The sequence below is a fragment of the Erpetoichthys calabaricus genome, chromosome 2 (assembly GCF_900747795.2).
Source record: "Erpetoichthys calabaricus chromosome 2, fErpCal1.3, whole genome shotgun sequence".
Lineage (NCBI taxonomy): Eukaryota > Metazoa > Chordata > Cladistia > Polypteriformes > Polypteridae > Erpetoichthys > Erpetoichthys calabaricus.
In genome coordinates, this window is record NC_041395.2 from 6,234,979 (window position 1) to 6,259,338 (window position 24,360).

Below are 24,360 nucleotides of genomic sequence, written 5' to 3' on the forward strand. Positions count from 1 at the left end.
TGTCCAAAGCTCCCTAAGTGAACCAACAGAAAATGGCACATGTCCATGTCTACAGAAAACATGTAAAACATGTGCCTACATTTATAATACAGACCGTATAGTTATACCACACTGCCGACTTGAATATCACATAAAGGGATCATTTTCCTGCAGATCATCTAATGTAGTCTACCTAACTCTCTGCATGAAATGTCCTGACACTGCACTCTATGTGGGAGAAACTGGACAAACACTCCACCAGAGAATGAATTTACACAGGTTCCACATTAAACATGGCAACACAGATGTTCCTCTAGCGGCCCACTTCAACAGCCATGGACACTGTGAGAGGGACTTTAAAGTCGCAGGGCTTATGGGCAACTTCCAAACACAGCAAGAGAGAAAAGAATGGGAAGTTAAACTCATGCTAAAATTTAATACATTACAACATGGTGTAAATAGAGACATGGGTCTTATGGCCAGATATGAGGATTGTTTACATCTCTCAGAATGACAGACAACCCGACTAAAGATCCACGTTGTTTTGAAAAACTCATTACAAACTTCAAAAGACTTTGGTGGACAGTTATCTTATCCAGAGATCTTGACCAGTCATTATTCTTCTCTCTCTTGTTAAATTAACCCTAGCCTGAATGAATCTATTAATTTTTTACATTTAAAATTTCTCATTTAAACATTTACCAATGTTGTTTCTTGTCCTAGAGTGTGTATATAAACACAGGGAACTCCAGTTTCTGTATTCCATCTTGCCTGAAGAAGGAGCCTGAGTTGCCTCGAAAGCTTGCATATTGTAATCTTTATAGTTAGCCAATAAAAGGGGTCATTTTGCTTGGCTTTTCTCTACATTCATAATGGCTAACACGGTACAACACCCTAGTACTACAGATGGGAGACACTGAAAAGGATTTACAGGTTTATGTTGACACAACATTGTCATTGCCTATGAAATGTACAGAAGCGACTGAAAAGGCAAACAACATTTTAAGTTATGTCATAAAAACTGTAGAGTTTAAGTCAAGGCATGATATGTTTGGACTATATAATGAAACTGGTAAAACCTCACCTGGGGCCTCATGCATAATGCCGTGCGTAGAATTCACACTAAAACATGGCACATGGACAAAAGCGGAAATGTACGTACACACAAAAAAATGCAGATGCATACATCTGTACATACGCAAACTTCCACGTTCTTCCGCTCCATAAATCCTGGTCAGCATGAAAAATAACGCATGTGCACGCGCCTGCTGTCCCGCCCCAACTCCTCCCAGAATTACGCCTCTTTGAATATGCAAATCAATATAAATAGCCCTTAAGCTCATCCTTCTGTGAAAAGGCAATGGAAAAAGCACAGGGGAAATAGAAGAATTTCAGCAAATACCAAGTGGAGGCAAAGAAAAAACGTACTATTTGTTGGTTTAAACAGTGGTATTAACAACAAAAGGAAGTTGATTGAGTGACATAGCGTGTCGGAGAAACTTGAAAGCTCAAGTTCACAAAGTCGCACAGTGCCCGAAATAAAAAACTTGTCACATATCAAAGTCGTCGTAAAAAGGTGAGTCGTAGCCCACCGTCTGAGTGTCATATGAAAGCTTATTAGGGTACAGAGAAAAAAAAAAATAGACACACAGTGGGAAAAAAAATTTGAAATGTCAATTTTAATCTCAAAATTTCACTTTAATCATGTAGTTTATTTTGTCAATAAAGTAGAACATCATAAACTTCATCTTAAAATCGTTTAATTGACATGTTTCTCAAATCCCATCGTAACTAAAGTAGAATATTAAATGCTTTGTTTTGTATTTGATCTTCTATGTGCTCTGTGTGTGTGAATCACTACGTGCTTCTGGGCTTTCTCTTCCTCCAACAGGACACAGAATCCATTCCATTCATGATATTACAGCTCTCTGAATAATTAAAATACTGAGATGTATACTTGATATCATTTTCATGATGATAGGAGTTAAACCATGTTATTAAACATGGGAACACGGGAACATGGGTGCCCTGTCCAGAAATTGTTCCAGCCTCCCGCAAGATGCTTGCTGCGCCGTATGCGACTTTTGATGGAATAATTTATTGCAGCTGTACTGTCTCTTTCAAACGTACTAACCTCCAATTCCTGTCCTTCCTTTTCTTTCTCCAAGTAACCAATCGCCATACAATCAGCTCTGTAATAGACGTTAAGTCATCTGTAAGCTTAGAACTCCGATTCTTCAAAACTTTTAAGGAACATTGAAATATCTTCGTAGTACGTTTAATTATTCTATCCATCTATCCTTCCAGTGTCACGCCAGCCCCAGCAAGAATACAACGTGAGGCAGGAACAATCGGGGCGCCAGCTCATCGCTACCGCTGTCCACCGTGTCCTCGCATGTTTAATTAACAATATGCATTATTTAAATGATGTTAACATTTTATCTGTATAATGCAATAGACATATTTTGCTGCATTTCATCTTAAAAATGACATCGTCATCATATGTAAATATGCACTAAAGTGGCTCAGGTTGTGTAATATTATAACTGTATCTCATGTTTACAGTGAGGTGATTGTACTTATAAGTACAGACAGTTCTACAAGGAGCACTTGATGAACTGCTTGAGTGCGTTTAGAGTTCTTGGGATGAAACTGTTTGTGAACCGCGAGGTCCATACAGGAAAGGCTCTGAAGAGTTTGCTGTATGGGAGAAGTTCAAATAGACAGCATGGCTGAGGCAGCTTGTGCTTGATGCTGTATCCTGATAATTCTCTTTCTGATCAGCTGCTGTACAGCAGTGATTCACACTCAGATACAGTGATATAAATACTCCGAGTGGTGCAGTGAGAGTAATATGGAAAAAGATGATCCACTGTGGCAACACCTAACGGGAGCAACTGAAAGAAGAAGAAGAAGGTGCAGTAAGAGTAACAACGCTAAAGCAGTTATGGTATTTAGAATAGTTTGGCCATTCCGTGGACCACTATATTGTTACAGGTTAATTACAATCAGATGCATTAAACTAATAAACAATATGCGGTTAATTTCAGTGTATTTATAAAGCCGCGTCAGGGATGTGGATCTGAAAAAGAAAGGGCAACCACACAGGAACAGTAGCACTGCTTTGACGCTGGGTGCCGCTGTCATGATGCTGGTTCACTGCATGCTCCCATCGTCTGTCCGGGAGCCCTTGAACCCTACACCGTCGGTAATGTTAGAGCAAGGGGATGGTGTACAAAAGTACCAAGTGCTTTTATTTAAAAACAACAAACAAAACAGCATCCAAATAAATAGAGTGCAGTGCTTCAAAAGTCATTAAATAAAATAATCCAATAAAACCAAAAGTGAAAAGTGGAGGTTAAAATCCATTAGAAAAAATCTTAAAAACAATGAGGTTAAAACAATACAGGAAGCAGTGTTTTAAGACAAAGCCTGGTGCTTCTTTTACCTGGCGGCTCTCCTGCTTCTCCCATCTGGGCCACGCAACAGGAGAGTCGCCCTTCTACAGCTGGCCTTCTCTCCACATGACTGATCTGGAGGCTCCCTGATCCCTGGCTTCGGTTCCGCTCTCCCGATCGAGACTTGGCTTTAAACCCAACGGCCAGGACACTCACGTTGGGTCTCCTACATCCAAGCCTCCCGACTCCCACTGCGTTCTTGGCCTTACGCGGCCAGCCACCCTTCTTCTCCGGTCACTCCAGCTCCATGATCGCTCAGCTGGGGCGACCGCTTCCTTCTGCCCCACCGAGTGTTGGCCAAACACCCTTCTCGGGGCTCACCTTCCAGCTGCCTGCCTGCGAGGACACATTCGCGTGCTCTCTCACTGTCTCGCTCACCCACACCGGCACGCTCTCTCATCGCTGTTTCCTGCTCTCCTGCAACCTCCGTTTCTTTCTTTCATTTTTCACCCCTAGCCACTTTGCGCTTCTATTTATTAAGAGGACGTGGCAGCTCTGGCAAATCAGCAGCCCTGAGAACAATCACGGATGCGGATGGTTTCTCACCTGTGCACTTAGGTGAGAAACACCCACATCACGAATCATCCCGGGAGCTGCTTCAGCCACACAACCACCACGCCCCTCGCTAAGCAGCAAGTACGGTGATTATTTATTAAAACTGGCCTTTTTGACGAGAGCTGTGGACCCGCAACACCACAGCCGCCAGTTTGCAAAACCAAGCAGAGAATTTGCGTACACCAAGCATTTAGCTGGCGTGAAAATGTGAATGGCTTTACGCCAAGTTTAGGTTTTATACATTACGATTTGTGTGTGGAAACGGGAGTACGCAAAATTTTTGTGCGTACGCACCATTTATACATGAGGCCCCAGGACACCAGTGAAATTTAAGAGGAAGTGCTTTTCAGACTGAGGCCAGGAAGCACGTCTTTACGCAAAGAGTTGTGGGACTCAGGAACAAACTACTGAGACTTGGAGTTGAAGCAGAATCTGGAGGAGATATGGAAACAGCTTAGCTATTAGCAAAACAAACAGGCCTGATGAACTGAATGGTCTCCTCTCATTTCTCAGATTTCTTTCTTCATACGATGTTTTTGTTAAACCCCTTAAATTAAAGCTGAAAGTCTACACTTCAATCACATCTTGATTGTTTTGTGTCAAATCCATTGTGGTGGCACACAAAGTCCAAATTTATGAACATTGTGTCACTGACCAAATATTTATTCGTCCTAACTGCATATTAAAAGACACGCTTACGAAATATTATTTATTTAACACACACTAAGAAAATTACTTAGCCCCTGAGGTTTTATAATAAAGCTCACCAAACAGCAATTAACCTCTGAGATTACATATAAAAAATGACTATTGACCATAGTCGAATTGTATTCTAGGAGTCCATAACCTAAAGCTCTGCAAATGGTAGTAAGTCAAAATAAATCAGGCAATACGGTAACTTATAACTAATTCATCTCATAAAGACAAAATCAGTCACTTATGGGCATTAGACAAAATGTTGTTGCATCAGATTATTGATACAAAATACTGAAAATACAAAATGTAGGCTTGTATTGTATACCGTATAGCATTTTCACATACAGTAACTGAAATGAACCACAAAGGTAAACGAGAGCATCTTTCATTGAAAGTTGGGGATTAAAAGTCAAATTGAAAAGCCAGAACTAAGGTATAACATGACCAACTGAGTGCATTCTGGCAGAATTGTCATTCACCGCCTGTTTAATGATGTGAACGTGACCATTGTCAGCACACAGCACAGACATCACCATACATGGAAGTTGGACTTGGAAGATAAGTGTTTCACACACACACAAACTTTAGTGAGTCGCACCCCCAGACAAGTATGATGGGCCTCAAGATTACGTCAAGAATGGACCACTGTGTGCACAGGTTTGTTGAACTCTATTGGGAGAGCACAAACATGCCATATTGGTACACATCTCATCTTCTTCTTCTTTCGGCTGCTCCCGTTAGAGGTCGCCACAGCAGATCATCTTCTTCCATATTTTTCTGTCCTCTGCATCTTGTTCTGTTACACCTTCTTCTTCGGCCAACAGTAGCCCAATTTCCGCCAGAACCCTGTTGGCTAATAGTACTGCTGGCGGTCGTTAACCCGGGGCTCGACCGATCCGGTATGGAAATTTGTATTGTTGTCCGCATATTGATTTGGAAAAATTTTACACCAGATGCCCTTCCTGACATAACCCTCCCCATTTATCTGGACTTGGGACTGGCACAAAGAAACACACTGGTTTGTGCATCCCCTGTGGCTGGGTTCTTGGCACAAATCTCATGATTTACTCAAATGTTACTGGGAGCAGCAGGCCAGAGTTACCATAGCTGTCACAATCCACAGATATTAGAATGAGTGCTTGAGACATCACTACACTAATGATGTATACAGATTCAGAAATGGGGCAGGTTACCACAGACAGGAATTATGTGACAATGGATCTTGCAACAGTAGTCCTCTATCATGGTGGACGGAAAAGGCAGTCAAATTTCCAATGGTGGCTTCTCTGGTCCAATTATACGTCTGTCACTACTACCTCTATATCCAGTGAGTGAGTGTTTTCAGTTGTAGAGAATATTGCAAAGAAGTCTCTGCTTCGTGCAGAGTGCTGGTATTGTCAATTTTCTTTAAGGGAAATATAAGAGAAGTTCTTCACAGACCTAGTCAGAACCCACAGCTAATAGACCAGTAAGGCATTTAGGCAGGATAGAAGGGCAGCCATTGTTGCAGCAATGTTTGACGGTATCTCAAACAACTGATCAGTCATGATGTACATTTATTGAACATTCCATCCTCGATACCCTCGGCTTTCCTTACCTGTCACTCTCACGTTGATGGTGCCACTTTGTTTTTTCACATTGGTGCCCGTGGCCTCAACTTCACAGCTATAAAGCCCTGTGTCGCTGATTTCAGCTGATGAGATGGTCAAAGTGTCCTGGGACCCCGGCTGTGTCCAAACTGTCCCGTTTCTGTAAAAGCGATACTGAAGGCGTCCCCTCAGTGCCATGTTCTTCAACTGAGTCTTGCAGTGCAGAGAGATGGGCTCTCCAATCCATACTGACCACTGGGTGAGCAGCAACAGGACGGGCTCCTCAAATGCCACTGTGTACAATAAAAAAAAATATGTGAGAAGTCCAACAGCCCAGCATCCTCCACACTTAATTCATGAACTTACTCAGTGAATGTGTGAATTGTGGAATTACTGTGAGTGGAGATAAAAAGGAGGAGCTGCTTTAGCAGTAGGAGTCCACAATGCACAGACCATCAGAGCCTTTCATTATTACATACGTTTCAAGTAATCATGTATATAACATTTTTAATGGGTACTAACTGACCCTACAATATTGAACTGTTGCATAAACTGAGAGGGAATGAAACATTGATTAACACATATGTGTAAGAATTTCGCCATACTCTGTACACATGACAGTGATGACCTGATAAATGTATCAAATGTGTGAGTTTAAATGGGAATCCTTCTTTTTGTCTTGCTGTGTGTCAAGAGTTGTCAGTAGCCCCGCCCCTTGAGCTCCTCCTCTTGCCTACATTTTTCCCCTGGCCCCTCCTGTCCAAATAATGCTGCAATTGCATGATGGGACAGGTACTTGATTCGCTGGAGGTGTGTGTCCAGCATTGTGCATCTTGTCTTTGTGAAGGCCTGCAGCCCAATGCTCTCATCTTCTGTGTTTTTGACCTGCGCTCGTCTTTAGCTTTATCTGATTGTTTCCCTTTGTTCTCACCTTCTGCCTGCCTTTTTGATTCCTATTTATGGATTGTTCACATGTGCAATAAAATATATATTTTTACACCTTGTCATTCCTGTTTCATCAATGGCTTTGCCCTGTTCAGGGCCTGATTCTGTGTAAATGGAGTTGGTTGTCCTTCAAATGATAAAAAGCCACAGTGTGGCCAGACAGCCCGGCTTTTCTTCAAGGAGGTCCAGTATTTCATGGCTGTGATACAGGTGGTGCTGTTTCTCTGGGCATGTATGGGTGGCTTTTAGCTAACAGGGTCAGGTTTGGTTTCATCTTTTTTAACGATTAATCGGTCAACTACGCCTGAGCTTATCCAAGCAGGAGTGTGGTTTTTAGCCCTGGATGGAGCACCACTCCATTGTAGATTTACTTACAGCTATGTCACAACTCATTAGCACACTAGAAATACTTTTTACGAATAGAGACTAATTAGCCCAACAAAGTTCACCAATTCTTTCCACCTAATTCCTCCAAAACAACATCAAGTTGAGTTCTGAAGGTCCATAAAGTCCTCCTGTCTCCCACACTACTTAATCACTTACTGTATTTTCTGTGACTTTAGTTCTCAATGAGAAGAAAAAACTAAAGTTTGTGCCAAATGTTCTCTTGACAAGTTTCCAACTGTGCCCCCGTGTTCTTGTTGAACTCTTTTTAAAACCACGGCCTGGACCCACTAATAACTGTCTCCATCCCCTCATCTTATTTAACTTCTATTTCCCAGTAAATCCCACCCATTGATCTACCAAGGAGTCTGCTTGAACCATTAGAGGATCAGTTATTCTGCACTTCACAGAGTCACGACTCACTTACCGTGTACCTGGAGCACCACAGGCCGGCTGGAGTTCAAATAAAATGGAGGCTTCCCTCTTCCGGCTTGAAACCAGTACTCCGCTGTGTAGGACAGAGTAACAGACTGGATTGTGCACTTTGACTCCCGGCTTCCGTCCTTACAGATGGTAGGAATGGAGGACTTATTGCTGTTAGTGAACCACCAAAACCTCCATCCTGCTGCAGGGCTGTCGTCTACCTCACAGCTCAGGGTCACCACGTCACCTTCAAATATTGGGGTCTGTTGGGGCTTCAGGATGAGAGCTGTGTTTGGGGGCTTCTCTGGAATAAGAAGTTGACGTTAACAGGAATTAGTGACTTGGATTCTACAGTCCAGGGGAATTCACACGCCTTAAACTCATTACTAAGAGCAAGGAAGGAAAGACACAAAGAGGGAAGGTCTCACTGGGTGACAACACGGCTGTACGTCAGGAGACATCTACGTTCAGTCAGCGAGTGACAGCCATCAGTGGGTCACATGACTGTCACTAACTGTGCTGTTGTCCAATTTGTTTAGCACTGAAAATGTGGACATGTAAATATGATTGTAAATATGTTCATTATTGCAGCCTTATACTTAGGCAAAAGAAAGGCTCAGCTTAATACAGGATGGCATCATCTACCAGGACAACAGAAGCTTCTACAATTTTCTGAGAGGTTAAAGATTAAGAGTGGGATGGTGATGGGTGGTCATTTGTGTGATCTTACATAAAAGGAGAGTATTATGTTTGATTGAAGAGACTTACAGTAGTTTGAGTTGCAGAGACAGAAGGTCATTATATTTATCAAAAGGACTGATGTTAAGCTGATGAGTGTCAGGGACACAAAATAACAAGCCATTTAGCCCCACAAAGCTGGTCATTCCTATTCACTTAATTCCTCCAAAATAACATTATGTTGAGTTTTGAAAGTCTCTAAAGTCCTACTGTCCACCACACTACTTGGTTGCTTATTCCTAGTGTCTGTCGTTCTTTGTGGAAAGAAAACTTCCAAATGTTTGTGTGAAATATCCCCTTAACAAGTTTTCAATTGTGTCCCCGTTTTCTTGATGAACTCATTTTAAAGTCACCATCTTAATCCACTGGACTAATTCCCTTCATCATTTTAAGCACTTCAGTCAGGTCTCCTCTTCACCAGACAAAGCTCAGCTCTTTTAATCTTTCCTTGTAATTCATCTCCTGTGAGTTATTTACTGTGGCATTTACATCTCACATCATGAAGACCTTTGAGAGGCTGGTCCTGGACTATATGAATCCTCTTGTGGTAGGCCACCTGGACCCACTGTAGCTTGCCTATCAGACAAAGATTGGAGTGGAAGATGCAGGTATCTGTCTGCTCTACACTGCTGGACAAAGCTGGCAGCACAATGTTTAAGCAAATTCTAGATAAAGAAACCTGATCTAAATCCGTTAAGTAGCTCTCTCGTGAAAAGTGGACAGACAGAAAAACAGACAGACATTGGATTTTTTTATATATATATATATATATATATATGTGTGTGTGTGTGTGTGTGTGTGTGTGTGTGTATATACAGTATATTGTAAAATAAGACAAAAACAATCATAAAGGTTTGGGGTTTCCGGTCCCGTATACTGTAGTTTCAGAAAGGTCAGTTATTGCTCAGATACGTTACAACAGACAACATGAAATGGTGTAAGGGAATAATTTATGGGGTGGGACTGGAAACAGGCAGGTGGAATGCTGGGAAGGAACTGAGGTGGTGGATGGGAGTCATGAAGTCATCAGAAATGGACCAGAGGAAAGGAAGGAATGCGGAAATGGTAGTGCATGGTTAGGGAGTCCGGGTAAACTCAAGGAGGTGTTGCTTCAGTCTTTCTGTGGAAATAAAGAAAGAGAGGTTAGCACTCCACCTTTGTCCCCTGGCATGACATACCACACTGCTCGATGGGCCTTTAAGCGGCTCCCTATGTGCGCATGTGTGAAAATATATATATATATATATATATATATATATATACTGTATATATACTAGGGGGCTTTTCCCCCTGCTCGCTTCGCTCGCCAACCCCTGTGTTTGGTTTTCCGGATACACACTTTTAAGATTTTTTTTTCTTTGAATTGTTGCTATTTCATTAGTTTCACTTTTATTTCAGAACTTCTGTAAAAACAATATTTGTAATCTTGTGAGTCCCAATATGCTGAATCTTTTTACACTACTGATTTGTTTTTTTATTTTTGATATTGCTTGTAAGTAGGGTGTGTCTTGCAAGACTCTCGTTCTATGTTCCCGTGAGACGCACCGTGGCAGGTCTCTTTCGTCTCGCGGGTCTTTAAATTATCTTCTGATAGTCTATGATACGTGATCTTCTCGGGGCAGGGGACAGGATTTCTTTTTATAATAGATAGATATATATGTGTGTGTGTGTGTGTGTGTGTATGTGTATATATATATATATATATATATATATATGTGTGTGTGTACCCCGATGTACATGCTGTCAAATAAACGAACCACACGCCGTGGCGCAACGTTAGGGGCATCGCCTCTGGTGCTAACGTTCGATTCCCGAGAGGGAGTGCAGTAGAGTGTGTACGCCTGATGAGCCCAGAATTAGGGCGAAACACGTGTCGCGTACTCTTTGCATTATTTGACAGTAAACTATTTCATATATATATATTCCCTATATATTGTCACGCACGCGCACATAGGGATATATAAATAAATATATATATATATTTATTTAAAGTGCAGCTGCAAAAAGCCAAAAGGTTTTATGTGATCTGAGTTTTAAGCCTTTTTTGGACCACATTTTGTGCAGGAAATCCTTATGATAAAAAGTAAACCAGTTGGTGCCTTCTGCAAAAACATTCAGATAGACTTGAAGTTGTGCAACTAACCGCAGGGGTAGACCCTCTAATGGGATATGAGGGGTCAAAGTTACTACTTTTCACAAAACTTTGGAAAAAATGTGAATCAGCAATATCAGTATGTGGACTGTGGTATTTTGAGGTTGCTGTTCATTGAATATGATCATATTTTTGACATTTGATTCTTTACTGGTGGTCCCACCCCTCTAAGAGCCAATCTCAGAAGGCTAAAACTGACAAAATTCAAACATTGGCATGTGGAGTATTGTTTTAGATGATTTCAAGATCAGTGATTAAAAATATGAGGATGTTTTCGATTTCTGATCCTTTACTAGTCCTCCATCAGAAGGTGAAAATGATACATTTCTGCCAGAATTGAGAATATTTAGACTTTAAACCTTTCAACTGAAGATAGATAGATAGATAGATAGATAGATAGATAGATAGATAGATAGATAGATAGATAGATAGATAGATAGATAGATAGATAGATAGATAGATAGATAGATAGATACTTTATTAATCCCAAGGGGAAATTCACATAATAAATATATAAAATATAATAAAAGCGTGCATTTAATATTTTAAATATTTGACACGACTCTTTTTGTTTATTATGTACATGAAGTAAATCATTACATATCTTCTGAATATCCTGAATTAGGGTGGCTTCATCTAATTCAGACTTTATCATTCTACAATGGCACCCACAATTGTTGAGAAACAAGGATAGCCAGGAAATGAGATGAAAGACTGAAACCACAGTTAGAGATGTTCCACGGTCAAAACCAGAAGAGTCACAAGTAGACTAAAGTGATAAAAACCAAAGGGCAAGACAGGAATCTAAGCCCGGGTCAAAACAAATAGGAATCCTCACGCTAGGACTGCCTGAATTTAAAGCTAACTATTAAGAAAGGACATTGCAGAGAATTTCCACTGAGGGTTACTAAACCTGCTGCATGCTGCCATATCAGAAGTCCTGGTGACGTCACTAATTGCAATTCCAGCAACTACGTGAATGAGAATGTGACAACACACTGATAACACGGCTCCAAGTACAACAAGACAATAATGAAAGACAACACCTTTAAAATAAAAATAAAAGTAAAAACTAATGCCTGCACTGAGAGCCCCACATATAAAAACTTATGTGTGAATATCATCTGATTGTCTTCTTTTTCAATTTGCACTTCTTTTTGATATTTGGATGTCCTGGCTTTAATCCCTGAATTCATTTAAAGGTCCGCTTTCTGGCCTTTGATTTTTGGATTTGTTTGCATTTTTTTCAAAATCTCTTTTCCTTATTTTGTTCTTGCTTTGCTTTTTTTGTTTAGGTTTTTGCAATTATTTTATGAATCCATTTCATAAGTCTTTAATAATAAAGAAATCTATTTTGTTGATCCTAGGACTAGAGATTACTAACAGTTTTTCCTTTTATGGAAGTTTTTAGCATTTTGATACTGAAAAGCCTTTGCAGACTGAAAGCCTTCATTGGGAGTTTGGTGCTAGGCAGCCAGGTTTGAGGCCTACTAAGTGTATTCAGACCTGTGACGAGAGCAAGACTGGCTTTTTTGGAAGTTTTTGGAGATTCTGAAGTGGCACAATCATAACATTCATCAGGTATACCACAATTACGCACATGTTTGTCATTGGAAATGCTGTGTTGTTTGTGGCAATTGTACTTGTTGCTGGTCAAATAAATTTGGACATTATCACGCTTTGTGATGGTTCAGGTTGGTTCTATGGTCCCTGGTAGCTGCAACCTGGAACCGTCAATAGTGATAGACCGAGGATGAGCCGGGTAAATGAGGACCCACACGGAAATCAAGAGTAGGTGCAAGTGTGCAAGTCTTTTTATTTAAAATCAAACAATAGTGTCCAAAAGTGCAGTGCTTTTGCAGTGCAGACAGACAGACAGACATCCTGAGAAGTGACAGCTTCCACCCCAAGCTTATAAGTCGCTCCATCATTTTCAGCCAAGCAATACGTTACAACTGTATTTGCTCAGACCTGACAGATTGAGATAAACTTAGACAAGATTTCATAAGACAAGGTTATGACTCCAAAACAACAGGCACTCAAAGAAAAAGAGCTACTGCCATACCCAGAAACAACCTTCCGGAATATAACAACAAAGACAACAAGAACCGCATCCCCCTTGTTGTCACCTATAGCCCACATTTTGAAGCACTTCGAAAAATGGTAAAAGAACTTCAGCCAATGCTAAATAATGACGAAATGCTGAGAAATGTATTTCCACAATCTCCCCTCCTGACATACAGACAATCACCAAACCTACAGCAACTAATGGTCCGAAACTCTCTGGGTTATCCAACAAATAACGGTACCTCTCCCTGTTTATAGAAAAGATGTAAAACGTGTGTTCACATTTATGATACAGATCATGCAGTTATACCACACTGCTGACTACAACACCACATAAAGGGATCATTTTCCTGCAGATCGTCTAATGTGGCCTACCTAATTCTGTGCATGAAATGTCCCGACACTGCACACTATGTGGGAGAAACTAGACAAACACTCCACCAAAGAATGAATTTACACAGGGGCAACATGTTCCTGTAGCAGCTCACATCAGCAGCCATGGACACTGTGAGAGGGACTTTAAAGTCACAGTACTTATGGGCAACTTCAGAACACAGCAAGAGAGAAAAGAATGGGAAGTTATACTCATGCTAAAATTTAACACATTACAACATGGTGTAAATAGAGATGATGATTTTATAACCAGATATAGGGATATAGGATATCGGGGAGGCTAAAAGACAGTTGGAGCGGAATATAGCAGATAAGGCGAAAGTAGACCCTCAGAGATTCTTTCAGTATTTTAGTAGTAAAAGAACAGACAAGGAGGAGGTCAAGCGCATCAGGAACAGTAAAGGGGAATGAAAAGATACAGACAGTGAAATAGCGGACACTCTAAACTTACATTTTTCTGAGGTGTTCACAAGTGAGCAAGTGGATAACCTCAGAGCAGTAACAGGGACTACTAAGGAGGTACTGAGGGATTGTAGAGAGAGAAGAGCTGCTGAGATTAAATAAGCTGAAATCAAACAAATCACCAGGACCAGATCGTATTTATCACAGTGTGCTTAAGGAGGCTAGCGAGTACAGATATAAACCCTTGACACATATTTATAGGAAGTCACTGCACACTGGAGAGATTCCAAAGGACTGGAAAATGGCAAATATCATCCCATTATATAAAAAGGGTGACAGGGCAGATCCAAGCAACTACAGGCCAGTAAGCTTAACATGCATCACAGGAAAATTAATGGAAGGAATTATTAAGGATTAGATTGAGCAATACATGGCAAGGACAGGACAGTCAGCATGGGGTCAGAAGAGGAAGCTCGTGTTTTACTAACAGGCTGGAATTCTATGAGGAGGCAACAAAAGGATACGACCAGAGAGGAGCAGATGAGATTATTGATGTGGACTTTCAGAAAGCATTTGATAAGGTGCCACATAAGAGGGTGGGCATCAAACTAAAAGAAGTGGCAGTTCAGGGTGTGGTGAGTGCAGAATTGGCTCAGACACAGGAAGCAGAGGGTGACAGTGTGAGGAACCTCATCAGAATTGGCCAATGTTAAGAGTGGTGACCAGCAGGGGGCAGTGCCGGGGCTACTGATATTTTTAATAAATATAAATAATTTAGATAGGAATATAAAGAACAAGCTGGTTAAGTTTGCAGTGGATACCAAGATAGGTGGATTAGCAGATAATCCGTTATATCATTTCAGAAGGACTTGGACAGCAGACAGGCTTGGGCAGATTTGTGGCAAATTAAATTTAATGTCAGTAAATGTAAAGAATTACACAGAGGAAGTAAAAATGTGAGGTTTGAATACACAATGGGCAGTCAGAAAATCGAGAGTATACCTTATGAGAAGGATTAAGGAGTCATAGTGGACTCTAAGCTATCAACTTCCAGACAGTGTTCAGAATGTCAGGTTATATAGCGCCTTGATGTGTGGAGTACAAGTCACAGGAGGTTCTGCTCAAGCTTTATAACACACTGGTGAGGCATCATCTGGAGTCCTGTGTGCAGTTTTGGTCTCCAGGCTACAAAAAGGACATAACAGCACTAGAGAAGGTCCAGAGAAGAGCGACTAGGCTGATTCAGGACTACTGGTGACGAGTTATGAGGAAAGATTAAAAGAGCTGAGATTAACACTTGTATCAAGTTTAAGTCTTGTTAGGTCTGAACACACAATGGGAGGTCTGAAAATCAAACGTCACCTCATGAGAAGGATTTAGGAGTCATAGTGGACTGTAAGCTATCAACTTCCAGACAGTGTTCAGAATGTCAGGTTATATAGCACCTTGATGTGTGGAGTACAAGTCAAAGGAGGTTCTGCTCAAGCTTTATAACACACTGGTGAGGCTTGGGAAGATTTGTGGATGATGAAATGTAATGTCAGTAAATGTAAAGTATTTCAGGTAGGAAGTAAAAATGTGAGGTTTGAATGCACAATGGGCGGTCGGAAAATCGAGAGTCCACCTTATGTGAAGGATTTAGGAGTTGTAGTGGACTCAACGCTCTCAACTTTCAGACATTAAGAAGGCAAACAGACTGTCAGGTTATATAGCACCTTGATGTGTGGAGTACAAGTCACAGGAGGTTCTGCTCAAGCTTTATAACACACTGGTGAGGCCTCATCTGGAGTCCTGTGTGCAGTTTGGGTCTCCAGGATACAAAAAGGACATAACAGCACAAGAGAAGGTCCAGAGAAGAGCAACTAGGCTGATTCGGGGCTACAGGGGATGAGTTATGAGGAGAGATTAAAACAGCTGAGCCTTTACAGTTTAAGAAAAAGAAGATTAAGAGGTTACATGATTGAAGTGTTTAAAATGATGAAGGGAATTAGTCCAATGGATCGAGACGGTGACTTTAATATGAGTTCATCAAGAAAACGGGGACACAGTTGGAAACTTGTGAAGGGTAAATTTCACATAAACATTATGAAGTTTTGGAAGAAACTTGGAATAAGCTACCAAGCAGTGTGGTAGACAGTAAGACGTTAGGGACTTTCAAAACTCGACTTGATGTTTTTTTGGAAGAAATAAGTGGATAGGACTGGCGAGCTTTGTTGGGCTGAATGGCCTGTTTTCGTCGAGTGTTGTAATGTAATGTTCTAGTATGAGGATCGTTTAGATCTCTCTGACTAACAACCTAACTACAGACCCACACTGTATGGAAAAACTTGTCAAAAACTTCAAAACACTTTGTCGGGCAGTCATCTTAACAAAAGATCTTGACCATACAGTACATTGTTCTCCTCTCTCAGTAAATGAATCTTAGCTTGCAGAGGTCTATTAATTTTTTAAGATGTCTCACTTGAAGGTTTTCCAATGCCGTCTCTGTCCTACTGTCTATATAAACACAGGGAACTCCAGTTTCTGTATTACATCTCACCTGAAGAAGGGGCCTGAGTTGCCTTAAAAACCTCCATATTGTAATCTGTTCAGTTAGCCAATAAAAGCGGTCTCTTTGCTTGACTCCTCATTGCATTCATTACGGCTAACATGGTTCAACAGTCTAGCACTGTAGCTGTTTAGTAAATTTGTAATAGTTTGGCAACGTAAAACATGTTACCGTTCCAATTAAGCCATCTTTGAGTGGATCTTTACTCATTAAATGACCTTCGTATTTCGGTCATGCTGAACCTTATAATGCCACAAAGGAGAAATTCATTTGATCATGTGTGTCACAAGGAAATGACCAAAATATCAGAGGAAAGAAGAAAAACAAATACCTCGACAAAAAAACACTTGACGTCTTTTTGACATACAGCTGGGAAAGTAAGTATTGAATACGTCAACATTTTCCTCAGTAAATATATTTCTAATGGGGCTAATGACATGAAGTTTACACCAGATGTCGGTAACAACCCAAGTAATCCATACATACAAATAAATCAAAGCATATCTGTCCATAAATGAAGTGATGTGTAATAAAGTGGAATGACACAGGGAATAAGTATGGAACACGCTTACTGAAATTTCTTTAATACTCAGTAGAAAAGCCTTTGTTGGTGATGACAGCTTCAGGACGCCTCCTTGTATGTCACGTGCATTGCTCAGGTGTAATTTTGGCCCATTCTTCCACACAAAGTGTCTTCAAATCTTGAAGGTCCCGGGGGCCTCTTCTATGAATCTCTGATCTTCAGTTCTTTCTATTGATTCTCAGTTGGATTCAAGTCGGGTGACTGACTGGGCCGTTCTAGCAGCTTCTTTATATTCTTTCTCTGAAACCAATTGAGAGTTTCCTCGGCTGTGTGTTTGGTATCCTTGTCTTGCTGAAATGTCCCGCATCTTGGTTGATGGCAGCAGATTCTTATTAAGAATGTCCCGCTACAATTCTCCATTAATCCTTCCTTCAATTCTATGAAGTCTGCCAATACCATATGCTGTGCTTTTGGGGTGATGATGTGCAGCACCATTTCTCCTCCAGTGACATCCAAAGAGTTTAATTTTGCTCTCATCTGACCAGACTCTACTCTCCAAGTATTTCATTGGCTTGTCCAAATGTTGGCAGCAAACTTTCAATGTGCTTTTTCTTCAGCAGTGGAGTCTTGCACAGTGAGCATGTATAGAGGACATGGCGGTTGAGTGCATTATTTACTGGACCTGCTCATTCCAGGTCTTTCTGAAGCTTTCGGCGAGTGGTCCTTGGCTTTTCTGATTATTTTTTTGACTCTTCTGTCATAAATCTTGTGAGGAGCAGCTGGTAGTGGTTTATGGTGACATGATATTCTTTCCACTTACAGATTACGGCCCCAACGGTACTCACTGGAACATTCAGAGGTTTAGAAATACATCTGCCACCAATGCCATCGGTTAGGTTGTGAAGGTCTTGAGAGAGCTCTTTGCTTTTCCTGATCATGAGATGCTTCTTGTGTGACACCCTGGGAATGATAGGCCATCAATTAGGACTAAACCAGCGGATATTCATTTGCACTGATAAGGGGGCTATCAGGATTGACAGATGTCAGATGCTTTTTGGATTTCCAGGCCTTTTTGCACCTCCATTTCTTCATGTATTTGATACTTATTCCCTGTGTCATTCCACGTTATTACACATAACTTAATTTATGGACAGATTTGTTTTGATTTATTTGTATGTGTGGATTACTTGGGTTGTTACCAACATCTTTGGAAAATTTCATGTCAATAGCCCCATTAGAAATATATTTACTGAGAAAAACGTTGACACATTCAATACTTATTTTCCCCACTGTACGTGGTTAGGTTCCACTCCTCCTTTTTGTTCTTGTTCATCCATTGTGCTTCTTCTTTGAATTTGTGTGACTCACGGACGCAAAGATGATTTTTCGATCCCGTCAGTCTTTAACGTTCTTACCTCTCACTGTCACGATGAATGGTTTGCTCCTCTGAGTGTATGCTGGTCTGCTTGACCTTTCACCTTTGCAGACATACATCCCGCCGTGCGACTCGTTAATCAGGTCAATGGTCCACATGTTGCCTTTTGCCATCCCGTTCCCATGTTCTTCTTGAAGCTCCTTGCCATTCTTGTACCACCGGTAGCGCCAGTTGTCGTATTTCTTGTCACCGGTACACTGCAGGACGAGTCTCTCGTTTTTGAATACGCCACTCCAGCCCTGCACTGATGTGATCTCGGCCGTGGGTCGCTCTGGAAGAGAAAATTGAAAATCAAATGTGAATTTAATGTCAGACATTAAACTCCTCAAGCGTCAAATCCCCAAATTAGAAACAAACAAACGTATAAAAGTGACAAATGCAATAATATTTGTGTTCACATTTCCACAGTAGGAAACCTGGGCAGGTTTCAGGCCAATCTATTACAAAAAATTATGACTGGGGCCAGAGGTCGCACTTACTGAAGCTGACCCCCACCCAGACACTAGTGCCAAACAACTAGAAGATCAACAAACCAAAACGTGACAAAGACAGCCTGCCCGGCAATAAACCAAACAACCAAGCCAGTAATACATGATGACACACAGGCCACATAGGCTAAAACATGGCAGATGGGAATGGTAGTGATAGTGCAAATGAGCAGACCAGACCTGAAGATGGCAGTAGAGTACCAAAGCAGGGACAAGCGCTATACAGAAGGGGTAGTTTAGCTGTGGTTAGTCACTGCTGGTACTTACATAGTAGTGTATTGTAGAGTTTAGGAAAGATATTTAATATTGCTCTATAATTGGAATAAAGTTCACTCAAAGAACCCACAGTTGGCTCTTATTTTAAGTAAATAAATAACACATGAGTGGTACTGGGAGAAGTTTCCAGAACTTTGTTTCAAATAAGGTTCCCAAAGTGTTTGTGAGATACTGAAGAAAGGAAAGAAAGTGGAATTAAAGATGTTGGATAATTAGGTTACTATCTGACAGTCAACATGGAGAGAGTGAAGTCACCAGAACATGTGAATTGGGAGGGAAACACTGACAGAGAACGGTGTATCTTCAAACAGCGTTTCATGCTGTAGAGGCAAGCACAGAAGAATGCACTGCTGCTGACTGTCACCCGAGCCCAAGCAATTGAGGTCAAATTTGACAAAAAGTTGTTGGGAGGTTTGGTGATCCAAGGAAAAAGGAAACCTACAAGATGTAAGTCCTTTGCACCTGTAGTCCTAGTCAAAGTGAAAGAAAAAAGTGCACCTCCTGCAATTTGTTGTAGTTCCCATCAGACATGATTCCCTTTTGGGGGACAAGGTTTGTTAGAATTTGAACTTTGTTAAGACAGTGCATTGAATTGACAGCCGCAGCACACAGCATAATAGTGTGGACAACGTTGTGCAGCAATTTCATGACATTTTTAAAAGGTTTGGTGTCCTCCCCTTAACTTACCAGACGTACAGCGAGTGGTTCACAGTCCAAAGGGAGTTCTGACACCACTTAAAAGATGGCTAAAGCAGGAGTTAGACAGAATGACGGCACTAGGAGTAACACAGAGAGTAGATGAGCCTACAGAATGAGTTCACTTGATGGCAAAGGGAGATTTATGGGCATGTATAGATTCCAAAGACATAAATCTAAAAATAAAAATTTAATCAAATCTACCAAAAAAATAAAAAATAAAAAGGCAAGTGCAAATTTTTTTTTTGCAAAGCTTGATGTGCTCAAGGTTTTTGGCAGCTGAAATTGCATGTGGACAATACAAAGCTGGGTACGTTTAATACACCTTTTGGTCAGAACTCTTTCTTAAGACTGCCAATTGGTATTTCTTCAGCGACAAAGATATTTCCACTATAGAACACATTATAGGAGGTATTGATGGCATCACATTTTACTATGGGGATCAACTTTGGGGCAGCATAATATTTAGAGTATACAAAGGTATGGATATGAAACCGAATAAAGTTAAATGCCAGTTTGGCGTTAAAGAAATTCAATTTCTGGATGTAAACCTTTCACAAAATGATGTGCATCCTGATATGAGTAAGATACATGAAATTCTTAATATGTCCAGTGTCTAGGGGCCTCATGTATAAATGGTGTGTACTGTTCATACTCTTTGGGATTTGCGTACAGCTCCCCAAACCCTGGACACAACAGACAGAGGCACAAGTCCCAGCACAACACAGGCTTTATTTCACTGGCGAAGTGCTTTTCCCTCGCACCCCACAGCAGCACAGTACAAATTAGCACCAGTAAAACTCAAACACAAAGGCCCTTTCTTCTTTTTTGTTTCTTCTGCCTCCCCTCCTCCCTCAAGTATTGTCTTCCACCTCCCGACTCAGGCTCCCTGAGTGAAGTGAGGCGGCCCCTTTATAGAGCACCCACAAGTGCTCCAGGTGTTCTGCTTCCGGCCGCACTTCTGGGTGTGGAAGATCAGGACTCAGTCATTCTCCATCTGCCCCCTGGCAGTGGCCACGGGCAGCAGCAGGGTTGCGCTTCCATGCTCCAATCCAGTGGCTCTGTAGCAAGTCAGGGGGGCTGCCCCCTGTTGTCCCAGGGGAGGTATTACCCCATGTAAGCTCCTTCTGTTACAGAGGCGTCCAAGGCAGGTAAGAATCCCGGCTGTCCGTTACAGTATGCACAAAAATTTTGCGTACGCCCATTTCCATGCACACTTTGAGATGTATAAAAACTAAACTTGGTGTAAAGCCATGCGCATTTTCACAGCACCCTCTCTTCGCACGTACAGCGTCAAAGCAGTGCTGCAGTTTCTGTTTCGTTTAATTTTCTTTTTCATATTCGCATCCATGATACAGGCGTTATCAAATACACCGAAATTAATTGCATATCGTTTACAAATTTAATTCACTTGATTGTAATCATTCTGTAACAATATAATGGTGCACAGAATGGCCACACTATTCTAAATACCTTAGCTGTTTTAGCGTTCTTAGCTGACATCGCAAATGGAAGAACTAGAAGGGAGCGTCTTGTATTTATCAATGATAATGATCACTGGCTTCTAAGCTGATTTCGATTTCCAACAGCTGTCCTCTTGGATGTGTGTGCTGAACTGGAACTAGCTTTACAAAGGCAGACTTTGAGGAATTGTGCTCTACCTGCTAATTTGCAAGTTCTGTCCACATTCGGGTTTTCAACGTGAACTTGTTGACCGATTGGGTATTTCACAAACATCACTGAGTCACGCCATGCCAGCTCTATAGGATGTCCTTATCTACTTGTCATCCAGATATATAAGGTTTCCTTACACTGGGTTTGAACTGCGAAACATCAAACTGCAACATCCAGTTTTCCAACTGCACACACATTGCTATTGTAACAATGCTGGACAAGTTACATCAGCCAGGGATGAATTACCACAAGAATGAGCTGACATTACATCATCTATAGCAAGAGAGCCTATAAAAATGGCAACTCCGCACAGTCACTGGCGCTTGTTCCAACTAGTGTGGCAAAAGGCAGACAGTCCTTTTAAGGATAGCGAGTCACCTCAATGTGACATGTAAAGAGCAGAGAATTGGTCCGTTGTGGTGTTCGTTATGGAAGCTACACTAAAAAGGCACCTTCAGAGAGTGAATTTGCTTATATAAACAGAAACCATTTCCAATCTATTAATGTGCAATAGTCCACAGAAAGTGTGTCGCATGTTGGCAGCATGTTGCATGCTGCATAATGTGGCACACAATCATGGGATGCCTGTACCTGAAGAGATGTGCTATGATGGCCCTGACCCTGACCCACCAAATGATCAGTCATCAAAAAGTGCTACAACTTTGTTTGAGTGTAATTAGCACAATGTGAAAACAAGTAATCAGATATGGCATTTAATTTTTAACCAATTCATTTCGTTTGTGCTTAATGTCACACAGTACAGGCCTTATATGCCTTAGTTCATTGGCCACATCTCTTACAGCATCCACTATTGCATTTTGTGACTCCAGAACAGTCTGTCAGCACAGACGGTCGCCCAGGGGTTTCCGTGGCAGAGGAGTCTGCACAGTCAGCGTCTGAAGACGTGCTCGGCACAGCAACACCTGGAGTCGTGTCCTCAGCATGGGGTGGTCAGCTGTTGTAATATTGTCTGGAACAGAATAAACAGACGGTGGGCTGAGACTCACCAATACAGAGCGACTTTGATATCTGACCACTTCTTTTTAATTTTGGGCAGTGTGCGACTTTCTGAACTTGAAAAAGCAAGTCCCTATGCCACACTGTGCTACTCCATCAACTTCCTTTTGTTGCTCATACCATCGCTTACACCAATCAATAGTACGTTTTTCCTTGCCTCCATTTCATATATGCTGAAATTCTTTTTTTCCATGAGCTTTTGCCATTGTCTTTTAACAAAACACTGAAAGGAAGGGACTATTTATATTGATTTGCATATTCAAATATGCAAAATTCTGGGAGGAGTCAGGGTGGGACTGTAGGTGTGTGCGTTAAATTTCACGTTCATTGGGATTTATAAATTGGAAGTGCAAGGAACTTGGCGTACACACAGTTTTATGCATTTGGATTCTTTTTGTGCATACACACACTTACGGTTTTGTCTGTACGCCATGTTTTAGTGTGAATTCTATGCATGGCGTTATACATGAGACCCTAGTTCTGGGACTGGAGGGATACCCAGGTTATCTGGATGTCTTTGAGATGTGCAGGCAATGCCAACCTTAGGGCCTTTAAGATTCACCCTGCAGTTCCAGATCTCTGGTCCCAGCACCTTCTACATGTTGAGACTTTAACAAGACTTTGGTCACCTGTTGCCGGCCATTGTCTTACAGGCTTGAATCTAACATCCATAATCTTACTTACCCCTTCAATGAAACTCCACATACTTGAACCTCTGAGACTGTGTGATTAATACTGAAAAAAACACTTAGTTCAACCTTTTCAAGCTGTTTGTTACAAGAAGTTACAAAATTGTTCAGTTCCGGTCTTAATATGGGAAATTTCACAGTTGAAATTTTGAAACTCCAGCTGTGTGAGGAGTCTGTTTGTTGTCTGTGTGATTCTAGGACAGCCTATGTGAGTGCTGCTGTGTGTTGCTGTGTGTGAATGGATGCTGTGTTGTTTTGTGGTGCTGGACGGTGTCATTTCCTCATCCCTCTGAGTTGGAATGCAATGATCTGTTAGGTTTCTTATGTTAAGTTTAAAGATAGAAACATATATATATATATATATATATATATATATATATATATATATATATATATATATATGTATTTATATATATGTATATATTGTGATGGACGACCGGCTACAGACTCCGGTCGCCACCCCCATGCCGCTAGGAGGAGCCCTCCAGACAGCATGATGGTGCCCCGAGTTCCAGCAGGGCCTCATGGACTTTGTAGTTTATATACACAGCCCTGCTGGATACCTTGGGGACCACTGGGAGTTGCTGTAGGGAGGCTAGTGGGCTCTTGCATGCCCTATAACCCGGGAGTACGGCAGCATCACGTGACGGGAAGGAACGACGTGCTCCCGGGGTGAAGAAGAGGACTGTTTACCCTGACCCGGAAGGAAATGGACTTGTGGGTTTTGCCAGGAACCACTTCCGGGTCAGGGGATATAAAAGGACTGTGGGAAAGCCCAGACACTGAGCTGAGCTGGGAGGTAGGGTGGCGAAGTGTCTGGGCGAGGAGGATTGGTTTGTGATTGAGTAGTTTATTGTTTATGAATAGTGTAATGTGGAGAGTGCTTTGTGCACGATTTAATAGTAAAATAAATACTATTTATACTTTTACCTGGTGTTCAGAGTGGTACCTGAGGGTTCAAGAGGTGAACAAAGCCTCAATCTGTTACAATATATATGTATATATATATATTCATGGCATTCGTAGTCTGAATCACAATCTGATTGTATGGGTGGTTACCTACCAGGTAACACTTTGCATTATTTGACAGTAAACTAATTGCTTGTTTTTTTTCTCAGTTTCTATGAATTGTTTACCTTGGACCTTTAATGTCAGAGTGCTGCTGAAGTTCAATTTCAGCAACTCTGAGCCTCTTCTTGCTTGGCACCAGTAGGTGTCGCTGTCTGAGACAGT

General features: G+C 41.3%; 1 protein-coding gene across 1 annotated transcript in view; it reads right to left on the reverse strand.

The window, feature by feature from the left end:
• LOC127526860 (Fc receptor-like protein 3) overlaps positions 1–24,360 on the reverse strand; it is a 115,561-nt gene that overhangs the window by 33,724 nt on the left and 57,477 nt on the right. Inside the window, exons 5-6 of the mRNA XM_051924017.1 lie at positions 8,034–8,333; positions 6,286–6,570 (exon numbers count right to left, since the gene is read on the reverse strand). Coding sequence (XP_051779977.1) covers positions 6,286–6,570; positions 8,034–8,333 — 585 coding nt within the window. The remainder of the gene's footprint in view (positions 1–6,285; positions 6,571–8,033; positions 8,334–24,360) is intronic.